At 44.4% G+C, this 18,813-nt stretch overlaps 1 protein-coding gene across 1 annotated transcript in view; it reads left to right on the forward strand.

Annotated features, from left to right (window-relative positions):
- Positions 1–18,813, forward strand: part of MUC16 (mucin 16, cell surface associated) — a 77,923-nt gene that overhangs the window by 7,137 nt on the left and 51,973 nt on the right. The window contains exons 2-12 of the mRNA XM_070626623.1: positions 1,003–4,740; positions 5,882–6,006; positions 6,103–6,170; positions 8,552–8,724; positions 10,582–10,617; positions 10,839–10,904; positions 11,587–11,717; positions 11,805–11,872; positions 13,858–14,030; positions 16,165–16,200; positions 16,446–16,511. Of these exons, the coding sequence (XP_070482724.1) occupies positions 1,003–4,740; positions 5,882–6,006; positions 6,103–6,170; positions 8,552–8,724; positions 10,582–10,617; positions 10,839–10,904; positions 11,587–11,717; positions 11,805–11,872; positions 13,858–14,030; positions 16,165–16,200; positions 16,446–16,511 (4,680 nt within the window). The remainder of the gene's footprint in view (positions 1–1,002; positions 4,741–5,881; positions 6,007–6,102; positions 6,171–8,551; positions 8,725–10,581; positions 10,618–10,838; positions 10,905–11,586; positions 11,718–11,804; positions 11,873–13,857; positions 14,031–16,164; positions 16,201–16,445; positions 16,512–18,813) is intronic.

Consider the following 18,813-nt stretch of genomic DNA (forward strand, 5'->3'; position numbering starts at 1 on the left):
AGTAGCAATAGCAGACAGCAGCAGTAGTAGCAGTAGCAATAACTCCAGTAACAGTCGGTAAGAGTAGTGGTAGTAAGAGTAGTAATAACAACAGTGATAGGTGGTAAGAGTAGTAGTAACACCAGTAACGGTAGGTGGCAGAAGTGATAGTAGTAATAGTAGTAGTAGTAGCAGTGGTGGTAACAACAGTAGCAATAGCAGACAGCAGCAGTAGTAGCAGCACTGTCTTATTGTGAGCCACGAGGCACTTTGCTTGGTGCATTGTTATCAGCACACTGAGACGGCCACTGTACCTATCCCTACTTTATAAATGAGAAAATGGATGTCGAGCAGGATTTGGTAACATCTATTTAGTGGTGGAGCCTGAATCTTAGTGCAAGACTGCCTTATTCCAGACCTCCCCATTCTTAAGCACAATGATACATGATCACTCTTAAGTCAGAGGAGACCTGCCTGTGTATACATCCATCCATGTATTCTTTCATTAATTCATTCACTCATTCATTCATTCAAAAAATAGTTGTTGAGAACGTAGTGTATGCCAAGCAGTCAGACATTAATAGCTATTACCAAGAAGACTGTGAGGGGTGGTACAGTACTGGTTCAGACAGTATGAAAAGGAAATATTGAGGAGAGACATATGAATTCTTACATGAATTTGTAAAGGTAAATTTCAGCTGGCATTTGAAAAGGGGCTGAACATAAGAAGTCTGAGGAGAAATAGGCATGTCAGGCAGAGAAAACAGCTTGAACAAAGGCTCAGAGGCTGGAGGGGACCAGAGAGTGCTCAAGAATTCATGGGGGAGTTACAGCCTAAGATGAGGCAGGTAGGGCAGGGGAATGGCAATCACAATTCCTTTTCCCATTCCAGAAGCATCGCAGGCACATCCTGGGCGGAGACATTTCTCTCTCTTTCCTCATGTGGAGAAAAAATAAACTACTGCCAGTCCAGTAAGTGGTAATAATTTTGTCTAAATTGTGTGTCCATCCCACAATTCACAGGACTACCAACAGGAGGGACGGAGAGGGCAGAGACAACTGCTACAGCGCCTTTGACCGCCAGAGTCTCTACTCCCACTTCAAGAATGCTGACTCGTCTCATGACTTCCAGTAAAATGGCCAGCACAAGCACAACTGGAGTGACCATCACAACCCCAGATGTTACCCCTGATGTTCCTGAGATGACAACCTTGTTGGTCACCAGACCTAGAGCAGAGACCAGCACAGCAGCTCCCAGGACAATGCCACCTATTTTCAATAAAGGATCAGAGACCATGTCCTCACTGGCCCCTAGTTCTGGGGAAGAAATGAGTTCAGCTGTTCCAACTCTGATTGTTTCCCTTGCTGAGCCAGAGGCCACAACCTCATGGGCCATCTATCCTGCAGAGACCAGCTCAACTGTTTCCAGCACAACTCTGAATGTTTTCCATAGTGACTCAGACAGCACACCCTCAGCAGCTACCAGTTCTGGGGAAAAAGTGAGTTCAACTGTTGCAACTCCGACTGTCTCCCCTGATGTACCGGGGATGGTGACCTCACTGGTTACTAGTCCTCAGGCAGAGACGAGTATGGTTATTCCAACTCTGACTGATTCCCAAGATCAACAAGAGACAGAAGCCTCATGGGTCACCCATCCTGAAGCACAGAACAGCTCATCCATTCCAGCTCCAACTGTCTTCTCTAGTGTGCCAGAGCTGGTGACTTCACTGGATACCAGCTCTGGGGCTGAGACCAGCCCAACTGATCAAACTCTAACTGTTTCTCCTGGTGAGTTAGATACAGTAGTCTCATGGGTTACCCATCCTGGAGCACAGACCAGTTCAGACATTCCAACGCTGGCTCTCTCCCCTGGTGTATCAAGGGTAGAAATCTCAGTAGTCACCAGTCCTGGGGAAGAGACTAATAGAACCTTTTCAACTGTGACTGATTCTCCACACAAACTAGACACAGCAGCCTCGTGGGTCACCCATCCTGGGACAGAAGCCAGTTCCATTGTTCCAACTTTGGCTGCCTCCCCTGGTGAGCCAGATACAACAGCCTCATGGGAGCATTCCTCAGAGACAAGGACACCTGTTTCCAGAACAACTTGGAGTTTTCCCCATACCGAATTAGACACTACATCTTCAACAGCCACCAGCCTGGGAGTGGAAGCCAGTTCAGCCATTCCGACGATGACAGTCTCACCTGATGTACCAGCTTCAGTAACCTTAATGGTCACTAGTTCTGTGACAGACACCAGTACAACTTTTTCAACTCTGGTTGAGTCCCTGAAAGAACCAGATACAACAATCTCCTTGGTCACCCATCCTGAAGAGTCCAGCCCAATTGTTCCCAGGACAATCCCCAATGTTTCCCATAGTGAATCAGACAGCACACCCTCGATGGCCACCAGCCTTGGGATGGCAGCCAATTCAGCCGTTGTAACTCCCACTCTCCCCCCTGATGTATCAGATATGGTGACCTCAAAAGCCACTAGTTCTGGAACAGATGCCAGTATAGTTATTCCACCTCTGACTCTTTCTCCTGATGAATCAGCAAACACAGTATCATGGGTTACCCATTCTGGAGCACAGACCAGTTCAGCCATCCCAACTCCGACTGTCTCAGGGATGGTGACCTCGCTGGTCACCAGTTCTGGGGCAGAGGCCAGTACAACTTTTCCAACTCTGACTGATTCCTCACACAAACCAGAGACCACAGCCTCGTGGGTCACCCATTCTGGGACAAAAGTCGGGAAAGCTGTTACAATGCTGACTGTTTCCACTGGTGAGCCAGATGCAACAGCGTCATCAGTTACCCATCCTGTGTCACAGACAAGTTCAGCAATTCCAACTTTGTCTGTTTCCCCTGGAGTATCAGGGGGGGAAGTATCACTGGTCACCAGTCATGGGGCAGAGACCAGTACAACTTTTTCACCTCTGACTGATTCCCCACACAAACCAGAGACAACAGCCTCATCGGTCACCCATTCTGGTACAGAAGCCAGTTCAGCTGTTCCAACTCTGACTGTTTCCTCTGGTGAGACAGATACAATAGCTTCATGGGTCACTCATTCCACAGAGACCAGCATACCTGTTTCCAGAACAACTCCAAATTTTTCCTATGGTGAATCAGATACCACACCCTCAATGGCCATCAGTCCTGGAGCAGAAGCAAGTTCACCTATTCCAACTACAACTGTTTCTTCTGGTTTACCAGATATGATGACCTCACTGGTCACCAGTTCTGGAGCAGAGACCAGTATAACTTTTACAACTATGACTGATTTCCCACATGAACTAGAGACCACAGCCTCATGGGTGACTCCTTCTGAGACAGAAGCCAGTTCATCTGTTCCAACTCTGACTGTTTCTTCTGGGGAGCCAGATACAACAGTCTCATTGGTCACTCATCCTGAAAAGACCAGCCCAACTGTTCCCAAAACAACTCCCAATGTTTCCCATAGTGAATCAGACACCATGCCCTCAGCTGCCACAAGTTCTGAGGCAGAATCCAGTTCAGCTGTTCGAGCTACAAGTGTCTCACTTGGTGTACTAGGGGTGGTGACCTCACAGGCCACTAGTTCTGGGGCAGAGACCAGTACAACTTTTCCAACTCTGACTGATTACTCACATGAACTAAAGACCACGGCCTCTTGGGTCACCCATTCTGGGACAGAAGTCAGTTCAGCTGTGACAACTCTGACTGTTTCCCCTGGGGAGCCAGAAACAACAGTCTCATTGGTCACCTATGCTGCAGAGACCAGCCCAACTGTTCCACAAACAATCCCCAGTGTTTCTCATAGTGAATCAAACTCGACACCCTCAATGGCCGCTAGCCTTGGTGCTGAAGTCAGTTCAGCTGTTGCAACTCCCACCATCTCCCCCGGTGTATCAGATATGGTGACCTCACAGGTCACTAGTTCTGAGGCAGATGCCAGTATGGCTATTCCAACTCTGACTCTTCCTCCTGGTGAACAAGTGACCACAGCCTTCTTGGTCACCCACCCCAGTGTAGAGACAAGCACAAATATTCCTGCTTCAACTGTTCTTCCTCATTCACCAGAGACCACCCCCTCACCATCCATCCAACCTGGGTTGGAGATCAGTGTAGCTCTTCCCACTCAGACTGTTTCCCTCAGTCCACCAGAAACAACATCCTTCACCACACCTGTGACCGAGACCAGCATAATTGACCTAGGTTCAACTGTCTCACTTGCTGTTCCTACGGAAACAGCCTCACTCTCCACCCATCCTGGGACAGACATCAGCACAACTATTTCAACTTCAACTCTCTCCCCTGATTTACCAGAGACCACAGACTTATTGGTCACCATTCCTGCAGCAGAGGCCAGTACAAGTATCCCAACTCTGACTGTTTCCCCTGCTGTTCTCAGGCCTGCCAGTACCCCTGCAACAGCTGGTGAGCCTCACACTGTAACATCATGGAGCACAGACACCTCACCACCTGCAACCTCAGTGGGACTCGAAGAATTTACCGAGACTGTGACAGGGGACACTGTGACCTTGATAGCATCACAGACCCCAACACCACCTAAGACCAGTCATGGAGAGGGATCAGGTTCTACTACTATCCTTAAAAGTACAACTGTTGAGACCACTAACTTAGCTTCCACAGGTTCAGGCCCCACAGTGGCCAAGACCGCAACCACCTTCAATACACTGGCTGGAATCCCCTTTGTCCCTGTGACCACAACTGGGACGTCCACCTTGGCCCCTGTGAGTGTGACTTCAGGAACAAGTAAGAATAACTTTTTGTAAATTGTGGTTGTGTATATATTTAGATAATAATATTTGCCATTTTAAATGTACAATTCAGCAGCATTAATTACAGTCACACTTTGTGCAACCATCACCATTTCCAAAACATTTTTTATCTAATGGGTAACAGGATCTGTGTACCCATTAGACAATGACTCCCCTTTCACCTCCCCATTCAGCCCCTAGTAATCTGTTTACTATCTCCATGAATGCACCTATTATAGATATCTCACGTAAGTGGAATCATATAATATATTTGTCCTTTTGTGTCTGGCTTATTTCATTTAGCATAATGTCTTCAAGGTTCATCCATATGGTGGTATATATCAAAACTTCATTCTTGTTTATGGATAAATAATATTCCATCTTATGGACATACCACATTTTATCTGTCCATTCATCTATTTATGGACACTTGGGCCATTTCCACCTTTTTACTACTGTGAATAATGCTGCTATGAACATGGGTGCACAAGTCTGTTTGAGTCCCTGTTTCCAATTCTTTTGGAATACCTAGAAAAGGCATTGTTGGGTTGTTTGGTGAATTAGTTTCTTAGGACTGCCATAACAAAGTATCACAGACTGAGTGGCTGAAGCAACAGAAATTTATTGTCTCACAGTTCTGGAGGCTGGATGGAAGTCCTAGGAGAATGCATAGAACGTGCACCTTGGAGTCATTCCTTCTGGGAGATGAGGGAGCTAGAGTATTTATACACCAACTCCCATCAGTCATTGCCCAGCATGCTCCCTGGGCCTGTTAATTCCTCCATGACAAAGAGATTCAGGTGCTGGCATGAGCTGAAATGTTACCCTTATGAGCCAAAGGGATGTGGAAGTAGGGTGATCAACTCATCCCACTTTGCCCAGGACTGCCACACTTTTAAAACTGAAAATCTGCATACCAGGAACCCACATAGTGTTGGGCAAACTGGGATGGTTGGTCAACCTATGTGGGAGGGTCTTGGACAGTGACTACTCCACAAGGTGTCTCAAGTAGGACAGCCTAGGCCAGACCCCAACTCAGCACTGGAATTAGAGTGTGTCCTCAGAGCCTTATTACCCCCCTGACCCCAGGCCTGACTCAAGACTGGCTTCATTTTACTCTTCCCCACACCCTGCAGCTGCAATTCCTTTCTTGATGCCTTTTACCGTCAACTTCACCATCACCAACCTGCACTACACAGAGGACATGGGAAACTCGGGCTCTGAGATATTCAATGCCACTGAGAGACACCTGCAGCACCTGGTGAGAGAGTCCCCCACCAATGCCCATCTCTCCCCAATCCCACCACACCCTACTGTCTTGGTCCCTCCTGCTCATCTCCTTTTCATTCTCTTCCAGCTCGAGCCCTTGTTCAAGAACAGCAGCATTGGTTTCCTCTACACTGGCTGCAGACTGGCTCTGCTCAGGTGAGACCTCCTCCAAAGCATCTGCAGAAACCCCAGTTCTCTTCTTTCTTGATCCCCCACACCCTGGTCAACCACGGCTACTTGGGCCTTTGCTGAGAGACGGTATATAAGTGGATCCAAAGTGCCTATGTTTGAACCCCAGTTATCCCATTTGCTAGCTGTGTGACCTTGGGCGAGTCACATAACCACTCTGTTCTTCAATCACATTATCTATAAAATGATGATAACAACCGCACCTTACTCTTGGGGTTGTTAACCGTTCATCACAATGCCTGGTACATTGTGAGTGCTCAAATAATGAGATCTTGTATTACCAGCTGGTGTAGCATCTTTAACAACTGTGTCCCCAGAGTCCCTGACACTCTCCCTGCTCCAGCTCATCTCTACCCTATTGAGGACAAACTCTACACACTGCAGCTCTGCCCTTTATTCCCTAAAAATAGGCAGGGACTTCCTTTCCCAAAGAAGTCTTACTGAACCAAAGAGAAAAGCAAACCAAATATTCAGTACAGGCAGTATATATTGCAATTTAAAAACTCAAATGGACCTTAACTCTGCAGAAATGGCCTGTCTTCTCGTCTCTGCCTCTGTCCATCCAGTGTCCTCTGAGGTCAGGGAGCTCAGGACCCTTTCCTTACACTTCATGGACCCTGCAGCCTCTATTTGGGGTCTTCCATCCAGCCAACTCAAGTTGTCCTGCCAGAGAGGGGGGTCCTCTACCCACATGGTTCCAGGAGGAGAGATTTTTGGAGTACTGTATATAAAAATTGTCCTCAAAGGAGATGCACCACCACACCGGCCCTTATCGCTCCATAAGATGGGGAAGCTGGGGGAATCAGTAATAATATTGCCAACACTACATGCTGCCCGATAATCTAAGTGGTTTACATGTTTTCATTCATTTCAGCCTCAGAACAACACGATTATTATCCCACCTGGCAGATGAGAACACTGAGGTTCAGAGTAGTCAAGTTGCTTGCTTGAGAGGAGCCAGGATTTGAACCGAGGTGTTCTGGCTCCAGAGTCCCTGCTTTTAGCTGGAATAGTAGCAGAAATCAAGCTTTCTGTGCTCAACAACCTTTACATTCTTAGAAAAGTACTCAGAACTCCAAAGAGCCTTTGGACTTGGAGGTTATATCTGTCCAAATTTACTGTATTAGAAATTAAAACTGAGAAATTTTATAAATATTTATTCATTAATGATTAAAAATAATAAACCCATTGCATGTTAACAGAAAGAACATATTTTTATGAGCAATAGCTATATTACCCACCCCCCCCCCCAAAAAAGCATAATGAGAAGAAGGCCATTGTTTATATTTTTGCAGATCTTTTTAATGTCTGGCTTAGTAGAAGACAACAGGATATCTACTTTTGCATTCAGTATTTTACAATATTCCACCTCGTGGCCTCTGGAAAAAATTTCACTGTATATTCCTGAGAGAATGAAAGTGAAAATAACGTTTTAGTATTATTTTGAAAATATATTTTACTTGGTAGATGCCTTGTAAAAGTTTTGTGAACAGGGTCCCTGGACCACACTTTGAGAACCTCTGCCCTACACTATATGGGCGTAAAATGGGAATTCTTTGAATAGCATGGATAATAGCAAGAAGAATTCCCAGGCAAGAGAAGAAGGGGATATTTCTCCATACCTGTAAAGCCCTCGCTTTGGGTGAATCACTGTAGGATCAGCTCAAATTCAGGGTGAAGATATTTTTGAACCACACTGTCCCCTTGTTACTTCTTAACTCATTTTCTCTGTTTTTCCCCAAACTTGGTTGCCTGCCCATAAGGTGTTCCCAAAGTGTTGACCTCAGCCTTGAGATCCACCAACTTGAAATAAAGTCCCTGTTTCAGGGCCCATGATGGTTGTTGACAGCATCACAGCCAGTTGTGGGGGTGATTCACTCACCTTCCCCAAGGTCTCCAACCTTCCTGTTTTTTCCCTTCCACATGCTTCCTGGCCCCAGGATTCTCAGGATTTTCTTCACTGGGAGCTCCATATGCCCAACCCCATGGCCCAAGCAGGACTCAGCTGTTACTGGAGTGGACACCATGTATATTTACTTTCATGAGTGGACAAGGAGCATTCTAGGGGCTGGTAGTGGGAAGAATGAGCTTGAAACAATTAGTAAAAAGAATGGGGAGCAGCAAAAGAAAGCTAGCTAAGGAATAGCCCTGGTGAACACTGCATTTAAGAAGATGAGGGGTCTGAATACCCACATGAGACAGAAAAGATGTGTTCAACAAAGCAGATGAGACCCAGGGAACAGCTCTGACATTGAAACCAAGGGCTACAATAGAGGAAGGAGTTGTCAAGAGTATCCAACTTTCTGATGTCTCTGCATGTCCCTATTCTCATGTCTCTCCTTCCTCAGGGCTGAAAAGGATGAAACAAGCACCAAAATGGACATGGTTTGCACTTACCGCTCAGATCCCACAGGCTTCAGGCTGGACAGAGAACGGCTGTACTGGGATCTAAGCGAGCAGACTCATGGTGTCACTCAGCTGGGCCCCTATACCTTGGACAGGAACAGTCTCTATGTCAATGGTGAGTAGTTATTCTGCAGCTTGGGTCTCCTCCTGATTCCCAGATGGGGTCTTCTTGCAGTACAACTCCTCTTCACTCATGTTCATAGCTCTAGACCAACCTAAAATTTCCATGGGGGATCAGTTCTCTCTCTTCGTAACATCTAAAAAGCACCTTTCAAGTTCTGGAAATGAAGGTTTCCCCCATAGTCTTCTTCATTTCAATGGCCATTCACAGAATCCCCAGTAAAGCATGCAGATGTGAGAGAAGGAAGAGGGTAATGCATGCCCATGATGGCCATTGGGGTTAACTCTCCCACAAGAGGCAATGGGTTCCCAATGCAGTGACTGTTCCATTTCTTTATCTTCTTTATGGCAGCATGTGGTCCTTTACCCATTCTCCAAGGGCCAGCTGGAACCACATCCCACCTGAGAAACAAACAAAGCTGTTAGTAATTTTTTTTAGCAATAAATTCCTTTGCAACAATGCTCTTAGCAACAGCACCCACAGTAATACCTATACTGAAGACTAATATTTTTTGAGGGATTCCTATAGTCCATAACATTATGTATATTATGCCTGACTAACCCTGCCCAACACTCTGAGGTATTATGTATATTTTCCAGAGGAGCAAACAAGGCTTAGGGAGGAAAATCCATTTCCCCAAGATTAGGCAGCTAATACATGTGGTAGAGTTGTGACTCGAACCCTCAATTGACTCTAAAATCTAGGCCCTCTAACTGCTAGGCTATACTGCAGGCTAACGCAGCTAGAGCGAGCCTCAAATCTCAGGATGGGAAGTCATATCAAGGGGCCTATAATGTACAATTTCAACTAAAGCTCAATTAATTATCTCCACTATATCACATGGGACATTTTCTTTCTACCTGGATTAAAACTTGTTCTGTATTTCAACAGTCCTTGGCAATTACTTTAAAGCAGTAGTTACCACTGTGGGTTTTGGTGAATTACAGGTCTTCTTTAATTAAGCCCTAGTCTTGCCTTTTGATCCTATGTGGCCCTGAACAAGCCTTGCATCCTCTCTATGGTTTAGTGTCCATTTTCAGAATGGAATTTTTTAAAAAATCACCTGAGACTAGTGTGAGAGTCAGATGAGACAAAACCCAAATAACTCAATAGATCACAGAGTTCTACTTGGTCCAGCCTCAGATAAGACTTTCATTTCAAGAAACCCAGTCAGACCATCAAATATAAAGCAAGTCTAAGTTTTATTAGCATTACTTACATAGCATCAAAGACGATCCAGTCCATGATCCAGAACCATATTTATTCAAATCCTCCTTTCCCCATTTTCTCTTATTCTCCAACTTTATAATCTCTGGCTGACCTCTGAGTCTTTCCCCTCTCCGTAAATCATTCCCTCCCTCTCCCTCTCTCTCTCTCTTTCTCTCTCTCTCTCTCATCCAATTCAACATTACAGAAGTCCAAGAACTACACTGTCGCAGATCAAGCTGTCTTTGGAGAGTTGGGTGTGGGGAGAAACTCAGAGAGCAAGGACAAAATTATAGTCAATGGAAGAAAAATAAAACAAAAATAAGGCTGGAAAGACTCACGTAAAATTGTTGTCCTATTATTCATTTGATGAGGTTGATACCATTCCAAGCACCTAGTAAACCCCACGTGATTGAGAGTGCTATGATCATTATTGTCTTTGTGGTTAATGGTAATGAGGATGAAATACTGTGAGCATCAGAGAATGAGGCAGTTAACTCATATGGAATAGCCATCATTATTTATTGATGAATCTCAGAGAAACACTCAGGAAGGTCTATGCAGTTGTGCTTCTAGTCCTACCTCATCACTCTTTTCTCAACCTTCTCCTATCATCTTACTCTTCCTCTCTGCCTCTCTCTGCAGGTTATAACCATCGATACTGGATTCCCACCACTAGCAGTAAGTAATGAGGGCGAATGTCTCTTCGCCCCTGGGGCCCTTGTTCCCTAAGCTTGCCCCCCCGGGAGGAAGTATCCCACATGCCCCAGGTTCGCAGTCCCAGATGCCCAAAGTCTCAGGCTAAGCCAAGCTAGAGATGCAAGTTCCCATGAACGGCTCTGCCATCTCATTGTTTCATGATAGGGTTCAACAATTTTTATACATGTTGAATTTTCTTTCAGCTCTGGTGACCTCCACATTCTCTCCAGGGCCCCCAGCATCTTTGACATCCACCCCCAGCTCTACAGGTAGGAATCTAATCTGTGAGTCCCATCAACTGCCATTCAGTGGCTGATGAATTCCTACATGGTCTGGACCCTGATGCCAACCCAGCCTCAGTCTGTCACACTGTCTACCTTGCTCCCTAATCTCTGGCCACACCAGCCTCATCTCTGTTCCTTCAGGGCTCAAACATCTCTCCATCCTCAGGGCCTTTGCACTTACTGTTCTTGAAACTCAGCTGTGCCTGCTTCCTCCTTGTCCTCCAAATCTCAGCTCAGCATGCTCTTGCTCAGAAAACCTCCTATAAAGTAGCATTTCCTCATGTCTCACACAGAACTAATCTCTATGACCATTTCCCCCATGGAAATTACTACCCTTTGGATTTCTTGATTGCTCAAGCATTTGTGGTCCACGACCTGAGCCCAAAAGGTCTTGGTCCCTCTCTTCCCACCAAAACGTCCGTGACTTGTCAGCCTTTGGACACTCTTGGGTGAGACGGTTGAGGTTCCCTTTTAAGCTGACATCACACATCTAAAAGCGAGGTCCCTTGTCCTCCCACAAGCGGCTGGGGAGGGAGGGATATCCTCAGTCGGATATCCCAGGCCTCACTTACTGGAGACTATGGACCAAGAGATGGCATTAGTCCCTTTCCCCAATATTCAGATCAGGCCTAACACTGTGATGGGTCTCTTCTCTCTCTCCCTCCAGCAGCAGATGTTGGTCCAGCCTTGGTGCTGTTTACCCTCAATTTCACCATCATCAACCTGTTCTATACATCAGACATGGGGCACCCAGGCTCTGCAAAGTTCAATTCCACCGAGAAGGACCTGAATCACCTGGTAAGAGTCTGTCAGTGCCTATGCTGGCCTGCCTTACCCCTGTGCCACCCAGTCCCCTCAGCTCACCTCCCTCTCCCTCTTCCCCAGCTTGATCCTTTGTTCAAGAACACCAGTGTTGGCTCACTGTACTCTGGTTGCAGACTGACCTTGCTCAGGTAAGACCTCCCTCCTTCACAATATGAAGGGCTGTACTGTCACAGGCAAGCTCACTTGGAGGTGAGGATTTGAAGATGACAACTAGAAGGCAAGAATCATAAATGATTGGAGCCTTCCAGGAATTCAGATGTGGAAGGTTTCCCCTCTGGCTGAGTGCATCAGAGAGGGCTTCCTGAAAGATGTGGCTGTCAAAGGTCTTAAATTATTTGGATAAGCAGATTTGCAGAGCATTCATACTCATTGGTGAGAAAGGGCAGCAATGACTCATTCAGAAAACATTAAATGAGGCACTTTAGGCCATGTTCTGTGACAGCTGATAAGGGCACTGAGAGAATCAGTCATGGGCCCTTCTCTCAAAGTGCCCACAATGTAGAGAGAACAACAGCCATATGGACTTAAAGCCGTAATATGAAGAGGGTTAGTACAATAATACAGCACTACACAGGGGCCATAGGAGCCTAGAGAATGGACTTTGAGCTCAACCTGGGGGAGTGGAGTGGAGGCTGTCTGGAGAAAGTGATGCCTGAACCAAGTTTTGACAATGAGGTGTGCATTAGCCAGAAGAAATGCTGCCAAAGATATTTTAAGGGGTGGCATATCTTAAGTAATGGGACAAATGTGAGAAATATCCCAATACATGAGAAAAGTTCTATGAAATTGGAGTGTGGGGCAAACAGCAATTGAATGAAAGAAAGAAAGAGGGAGAGAGAAAGAGAGAGAGAAGGGAGGGAGGGAGAGAGGGAGGAAAGTAGGCAGGGAGAGAGGGAAGGCAGGAAGGAAAGGAGAAAGGAAGGAGGGAAGGAAGGAAGGGACGGAGGAAGGAAAGAGAGATATAAAGGAAGGGAGAGAGGGAGGGAAGGAAGTTGGTTGGCTGGGGGACTGACTGAGTGATGGATGGGTGCATGGGCGTGTAGTTGCAAGAAAGGTGGATAAATTGTGGGATGACTTTGGAGTAGTAGATATCGCCAAGAGTTCAGTTGGAGCTGAGGTCAAAGGCCATGCTAAGGAGTTTTCATAGTATTTTGCACAGCAAAATGTTAAGCATTAATGGTTACAAGGTCCACATGCGTGAAGTCACATCCCGTTTCTGTCACTAGCCATGTGATATTTGGTAAGTTCTATATGACTTTGTTTCCTCAACTATAAAGTGGGAATTGTATCAGCATCTATCTCATAGAGTTGCTGAAAAGATAAAAAGAGATAGCAAATGGAAGAGTAGGACATCTTGTACATGTCCCATGAATATTATCAACCAGTAGATGTTCCATAAATATTAGTTATACTTATTCAGAGCTGCAGGAAATCATGGAGCTGTTGTAAGCAGAACCCTGATATGATATCATTTTAGGTAGAGTGCTGGTAGGTATGGGGATGGAAAAAATTAACATGATGATGGGACAGGATATGGGGAGACCTGTGAGATGATGGACTGGACCTGGATATTGCTTAGGTTCGGGTATAATGGTTGGAGAAAGGTCCAGGAAGCCTACTACATCTCTGGCTCTGGCACTGATGTGGAAACATGGGAGGAGGAGCAGGTTCTGTGTTTTTAGGGGGGAAGGTGATGAGCTTAATTTGGGATATACAGAATGTGATAGATCTGCCAGAATCCCTGAGGCTGTCGGTTACATGGCACAGAGCTCAGGAGAGAAGTCTTGGATAGAGAGAGCAAGACTGGATCTCATGATAATAAAGGTGGCAGCTGAAACAATGAGTATGAACACAGGACCCAAGAATAATGAAGGGCAAAAGGATAGAAGTTGGCTGAGGATGAAGGAATGGAGATAAACCACTTTATGGAGTAGGAAGCTACCTAGATAAAGAGGACCCAGAAAAGAATGTGCCTGAGAAATCAGACAAGGTCCAGTAAAGAGAAATGTCATAAAACCAAGGCTGAGGGTCAATTTGAAGGAGAGAGTTGAACAAAGTATATAACTCTCCCACATCTCTGGATGCCCCTATTCCTATGTCCCTGCCACCCTAGGACTGAGAAGAATGGGGCAGCAACTGGAGTGGATGCCATCTGCACCTACCATCCTGATCCCGCGGGTCCTGGGCTGGACAGAGAAGAATTGTACGAAGAGCTGAGTCAGCTGACTCATGGTGTCACCCGCCTGGGCACCTATACTCTGGACAGAGACAGTCTCTACGTCAATGGTGAGTGTCTGTGCTGCAGCTGGGGTCTCCTACAGTCCCATGTCTCCCTTTACCAGTAGTTCTCAACTGTGGGAGATTCTGCACCCCAGGGGACATTTGACAATGTCTAGAGACATTTTCATGTCATTACTGGAGGGGTGCTAACGACATCTAGTGAGTAGAGGCCAGGAATGCTGCTAAACATCCCACAATGCACAAGGCAGCCCCCTACCATGAAGAATTGTCTAGACTAAAATATCAATAATGCCGAGTTTGAGAAATTGCTGTATACAGATTCATAGTTCTGGTACAAATCTAGAATTTCCTTGAGGACTCATTTTTGAATGCTTAACACACCATGGGAGGCCCATTTCCTTTCTCTTTTCACCTCTTCAGATGAAATGTTTCCTCTTCCATATTCCCACTGCTTCCCGTAGGAGTCCAACTGGAGTGTGCAGACTCTGGGGAAAGACGATGCAGGGCCCTGTGTTTGTCTTCCTGATGGGCAGTGGGTGCCAAGTTCAGCCCTCACTCCACTTCATTCTCTCCGTCATGACAACTTAGGGCAATTTTCGAAGTTTCCACAGGCAAGCTGGAATGACACTGACTTCCTGAAACACCACCACACTTAGCAAACACTCCATGAATAATAGCTGTTTACACAACACTGTTGGTGACAGTGCCCCTAACAGGAATGCTAACACTGTGACTAATAACTATAATAGTGGCTAATTCTTATCAAAAGGTTTTTATATGCCAGGAATTGTGATAAGGTCTTTGTTTGTATTATTTCATATTAATGTTACCCAAAACCCTGTGAAGTTATCATCCTCATTTTTACAGAAAGCTATTATTCATTCAGGCGGGAAATCATTTGCCCAAGATAATACAGCCATTATGCACGGCAGAGTCAAGACTCAAACCCAAGATTGAATCTAAACTCCAAAATCCTAACCACAAGGCAACACTGAAGACCATTCAGATAGAGAAAGCCTCAAATCTCAAGACAGGAAGGGGCATTGACGACCTCTAGCCAAGCAATCTAACCTAATGCTTGATTAGTTATTTCCCCTCCATATCAACTTAGAAACTTCCTTTATACATGGTTTGAAATATATACATTGCTTTGTGTTAACAATATCACATCCTATTTTGTGTCCATAGAAAGTTTAATTCAAGGATTGGGACTAACTTACAGCAGTAGTTAATGTATGGGGATTAATGAGCTGTTCTGTGTGATGCTGGACAAGCCATGTCATCTCTCTAGGTTTTAATATTCCATTTGTAGAATGGAATAAACATATATACCAGGCAGGATTGTCCTAATAATCAAAGGAGATAATTCAACAATAACCCAAGTAAATCACAGGGCTCCTTGGGTCTAGTCTTTACTCACATCTTTCACAGAGCATCAAAGGAGATGCAATCTAGGACCCAGAGAAACAGTCATGGAAAATTATCTTTTCCCTAATTCCTTTAAGGCTGAAATTTTTATATCATCACCTGACCTCTAAGTCTCATCTCTTTATTACTATCCAACCTCATCTCCAGATTTTCTCTGAGATTCCAAACCACATGTACATTTCCCTCTCTCCATCTCACTATATTTTCATTTCCACATACCTCATCTCTCAACCTGCCATAATTTTGTCAATTCTATATCACAAAGAAACAGAAACTAAACTAGAAAAATAAAATCACACAATAAAATTTTGTAAAGGGAGAGGAGCTGAGCGAGTAAGGATAAAATTATCTTTATGGATTGAGAGAACGTGGATAAAGATGGAACACAAAGTAATTCCTAAATTTTCCCCATTACCCTTATAACGTGTTCAGCATTATTTCTGCATGGTACATTCCCAATAAATAAGGGAAGCTATTATTATCATATTTTTAATTTGGCAATGTTAGCGATGATGTTCAACACTATTTTCAAAGGACAAGGGACATAAGAGGCACCACATAAAATGTAGCTGTTATGGTTCCTTCATATTATTGATTGATAGTATTCATTATAGATATTATTCATTATTGAAATTGTTTTGAATCTCAGAAAGTTTGTTAATGACGCTCATTTCTAGGTCTACCATCCACCACTTCCTTGACTCTTACCCATCATAACAATCCTTCTTTACTCTTTTCTTCCTATTTACAGGTTATAATCGTCGGTACCGGACCCCTACCACCAGCAGTGAGTATTTAAAACTGTGAAACTTCAATGCCCACTGGACCTTTATTCCCCAGAGTGCCTTCTTCAGGAGAGAAGCTACCAGTGCCCCCTCCCCAAGTGCCGGGCCGCAGCCTCAGAGCAGCTCCTAATCAACCCAAGGTCTTCCTCTGAGTCAAGAGAGAAGCCCAAGTTCCAATGAACAGCTTCCGCCCCACATTCCTTCAGGATGGGACTCAATCATGTTTCCTCTGTTTCTTCTTTCTCAGCTCCAGTGACTTCTACATTCTCTCCAGAATCTTCCACATCTCTCTCACCCATCCTCAGCTCTACAGGTAGGAACCTGCTCTCTGGGACCTATGCAACTTCAACACTGTATACTCTGGTCTCTACTAACCCCCCGCCTCAGCCTGTCCTACTCACTCTCTCCCTTACTCACCAAACTTCGGTCACATCAGATACTGGTTTGTTCTTCTAGTGTCCTAACCTCTATCTGGCCTTTATACTAGCTCTTCCTGGAGGTCAGCTATGCCTGACGCCTTATTGCCTTTCAAATCTCGGCTCAACCATCACCTTCTCTGAAAGCCCTTCCTGACCACCTTGTATGAAGTAGCACTTCTGAATACGCACCTGGCCCACAGATTTTCTCTATCGTATCACCATGAGTATTTCTTTCATGGAATTTACTACTATTTGCTTTATTCAGTCTTTATGTATTTGTCTTTTTGGAGCTGAGCACCTAGTCCACATTCACTTTATATTTATTGCTTGAATGAATGGATGGATGTAGCAATCTCTGTTTTTGTCCACATTTGCAGATTCTATTTGAACACCCAGAAAATCATTGAGGGTCTTAGTCATGAGTTTGATTCTTGCCTTGTCTCCTCAACTTGTCCAGATGTGGATCTGAGGGCTCCTGAGTCTCTGGGAACATCATGCAGAAGCTTGATTTATGCCATAAAAGCTGGCTTGTGGCTAGCCCCGTGGTGTAGTGGTTAATTTTGGGGCACTTTGCTTCAGCGGCCCAGGTTCGTGGGTTCAGATCCCAGGTGTGGACATACACCACTCATCAGCCATGCTGTGGTGGCATCCTGTATACAAAATAGAGGAAGATTGGCACAGGTGTTAGCTCAGGGCGAATATTCCTCAACAATAACAACAAAGCTGTCATGCCCATGCCATTAAGATTTATTGTAAAAGCTGAGTCTATGGCTCTTTTTCATGCTAATATCATGACCCAGACTGGGCATCTCTGGCCCTTAACCCTGCCTTGTGAGTCTGGAGTTATGAGATACAAACTGGTGTTCTGTAATTAGAATTCTGCTTTCAAACATTCTGTGTTTTGTAAGTCAAGACACTGCACACTATCTATATGCTTTAGACAGGATGCACACTCCCCCTTCTGACTACTCCACCCTGATCAATTCAACCATTTATGTAACATGACTGGCCCCTGTAGGCTTTTAAATATGTGACATGTGCTATAAACCAAATCATTCCATGACTGATGATGTCTTTTTTCTCTAGATACTTTCACGACTTGTTTTTCATCTTTGGTTTTCAGCAGCTTGATTATAATGTGTCTTGGTGTTGCTTTCTTTGAGTTTATCCTGTTTGGGATTTTTCTAAGCTTCTTGAATCTGAAAATGCATGTTTTCAAGAAATTTGGGAAAGTTCCAGCCAGTATTTCTTCAACTTATTTTTCTACACCAATTTATTTCTCTTGTTCTGGTCCTCCAATGAAATGATATTGTCACATGAGTCCCTGAGGCTCTGTTTATTTTTTTATCAATCTTCTTTTCTCTGTCCTTCAGATTTAATAATTTCTATTGATATATCTCTAAAATCACTGACCCTTTTCTCTATCATCTCTATTCTGCCCATCAAGTGAATTTTTTTATCTCAGATACTGTATGTTTCAGTTCTAAAACTTCCATTTGTTTTTTTTATTGAGGTCATAATAGTTTATAACATTGTGAAATTTCAGTTGTGCACTATTATTTGTCAGTCACCATATAAACATGCCCCTTCACCCTTTGTGCCAACCCCTCAACCCCCATTTCCTCTGGTAACCGTTTCATTCCTCTTTTATAGTTTCCATTCCTCTTCTGAGAACTTCTATCTTTACATTTATTTCAAGTGCGTTTACCTTTAGCTCATGAATCATGGTTATAACAGCTGCTTTAAAGTCTGTACCTGACCATACCAACATCTGGTCACCCTGGAGTTTGCATCTGTCAGTTGTCTTTCCCTTGAAGACTGGATACATTTTTTTCTGGTTCTTAGTATGTCATGTAATTATGTCACAATATATTGTGAATATATATTGTGAACGTTATGTTTGTGTATACTCCAGTTTCTATTAGCAGGAATGCTTTTCTTGTTCTTGTTTGTTTGTTTTAACAAGTAATCATATCTCCTCTGTGGCCCACAGGAACCCCATTTTCTAGTTCCATCTGGTCAGAAATACAGGGTTTTTAGGATAACTTTATCTATCTATTCCCTCATTCCCTCATACACAGTTCTATGCTAAGATCTGCCTTCCGAATAAACTTGTGAGAGAAAATAAGGATGAAAAGAGTAAAACTCACCCTTGTTCAAGTCACTTCAAGTTTTGACTGCCCTCCACAATTTGCC

Source organism: Equus przewalskii, chromosome 6 (assembly GCF_037783145.1).
Source record: "Equus przewalskii isolate Varuska chromosome 6, EquPr2, whole genome shotgun sequence".
NCBI lineage: Eukaryota > Metazoa > Chordata > Mammalia > Perissodactyla > Equidae > Equus > Equus przewalskii.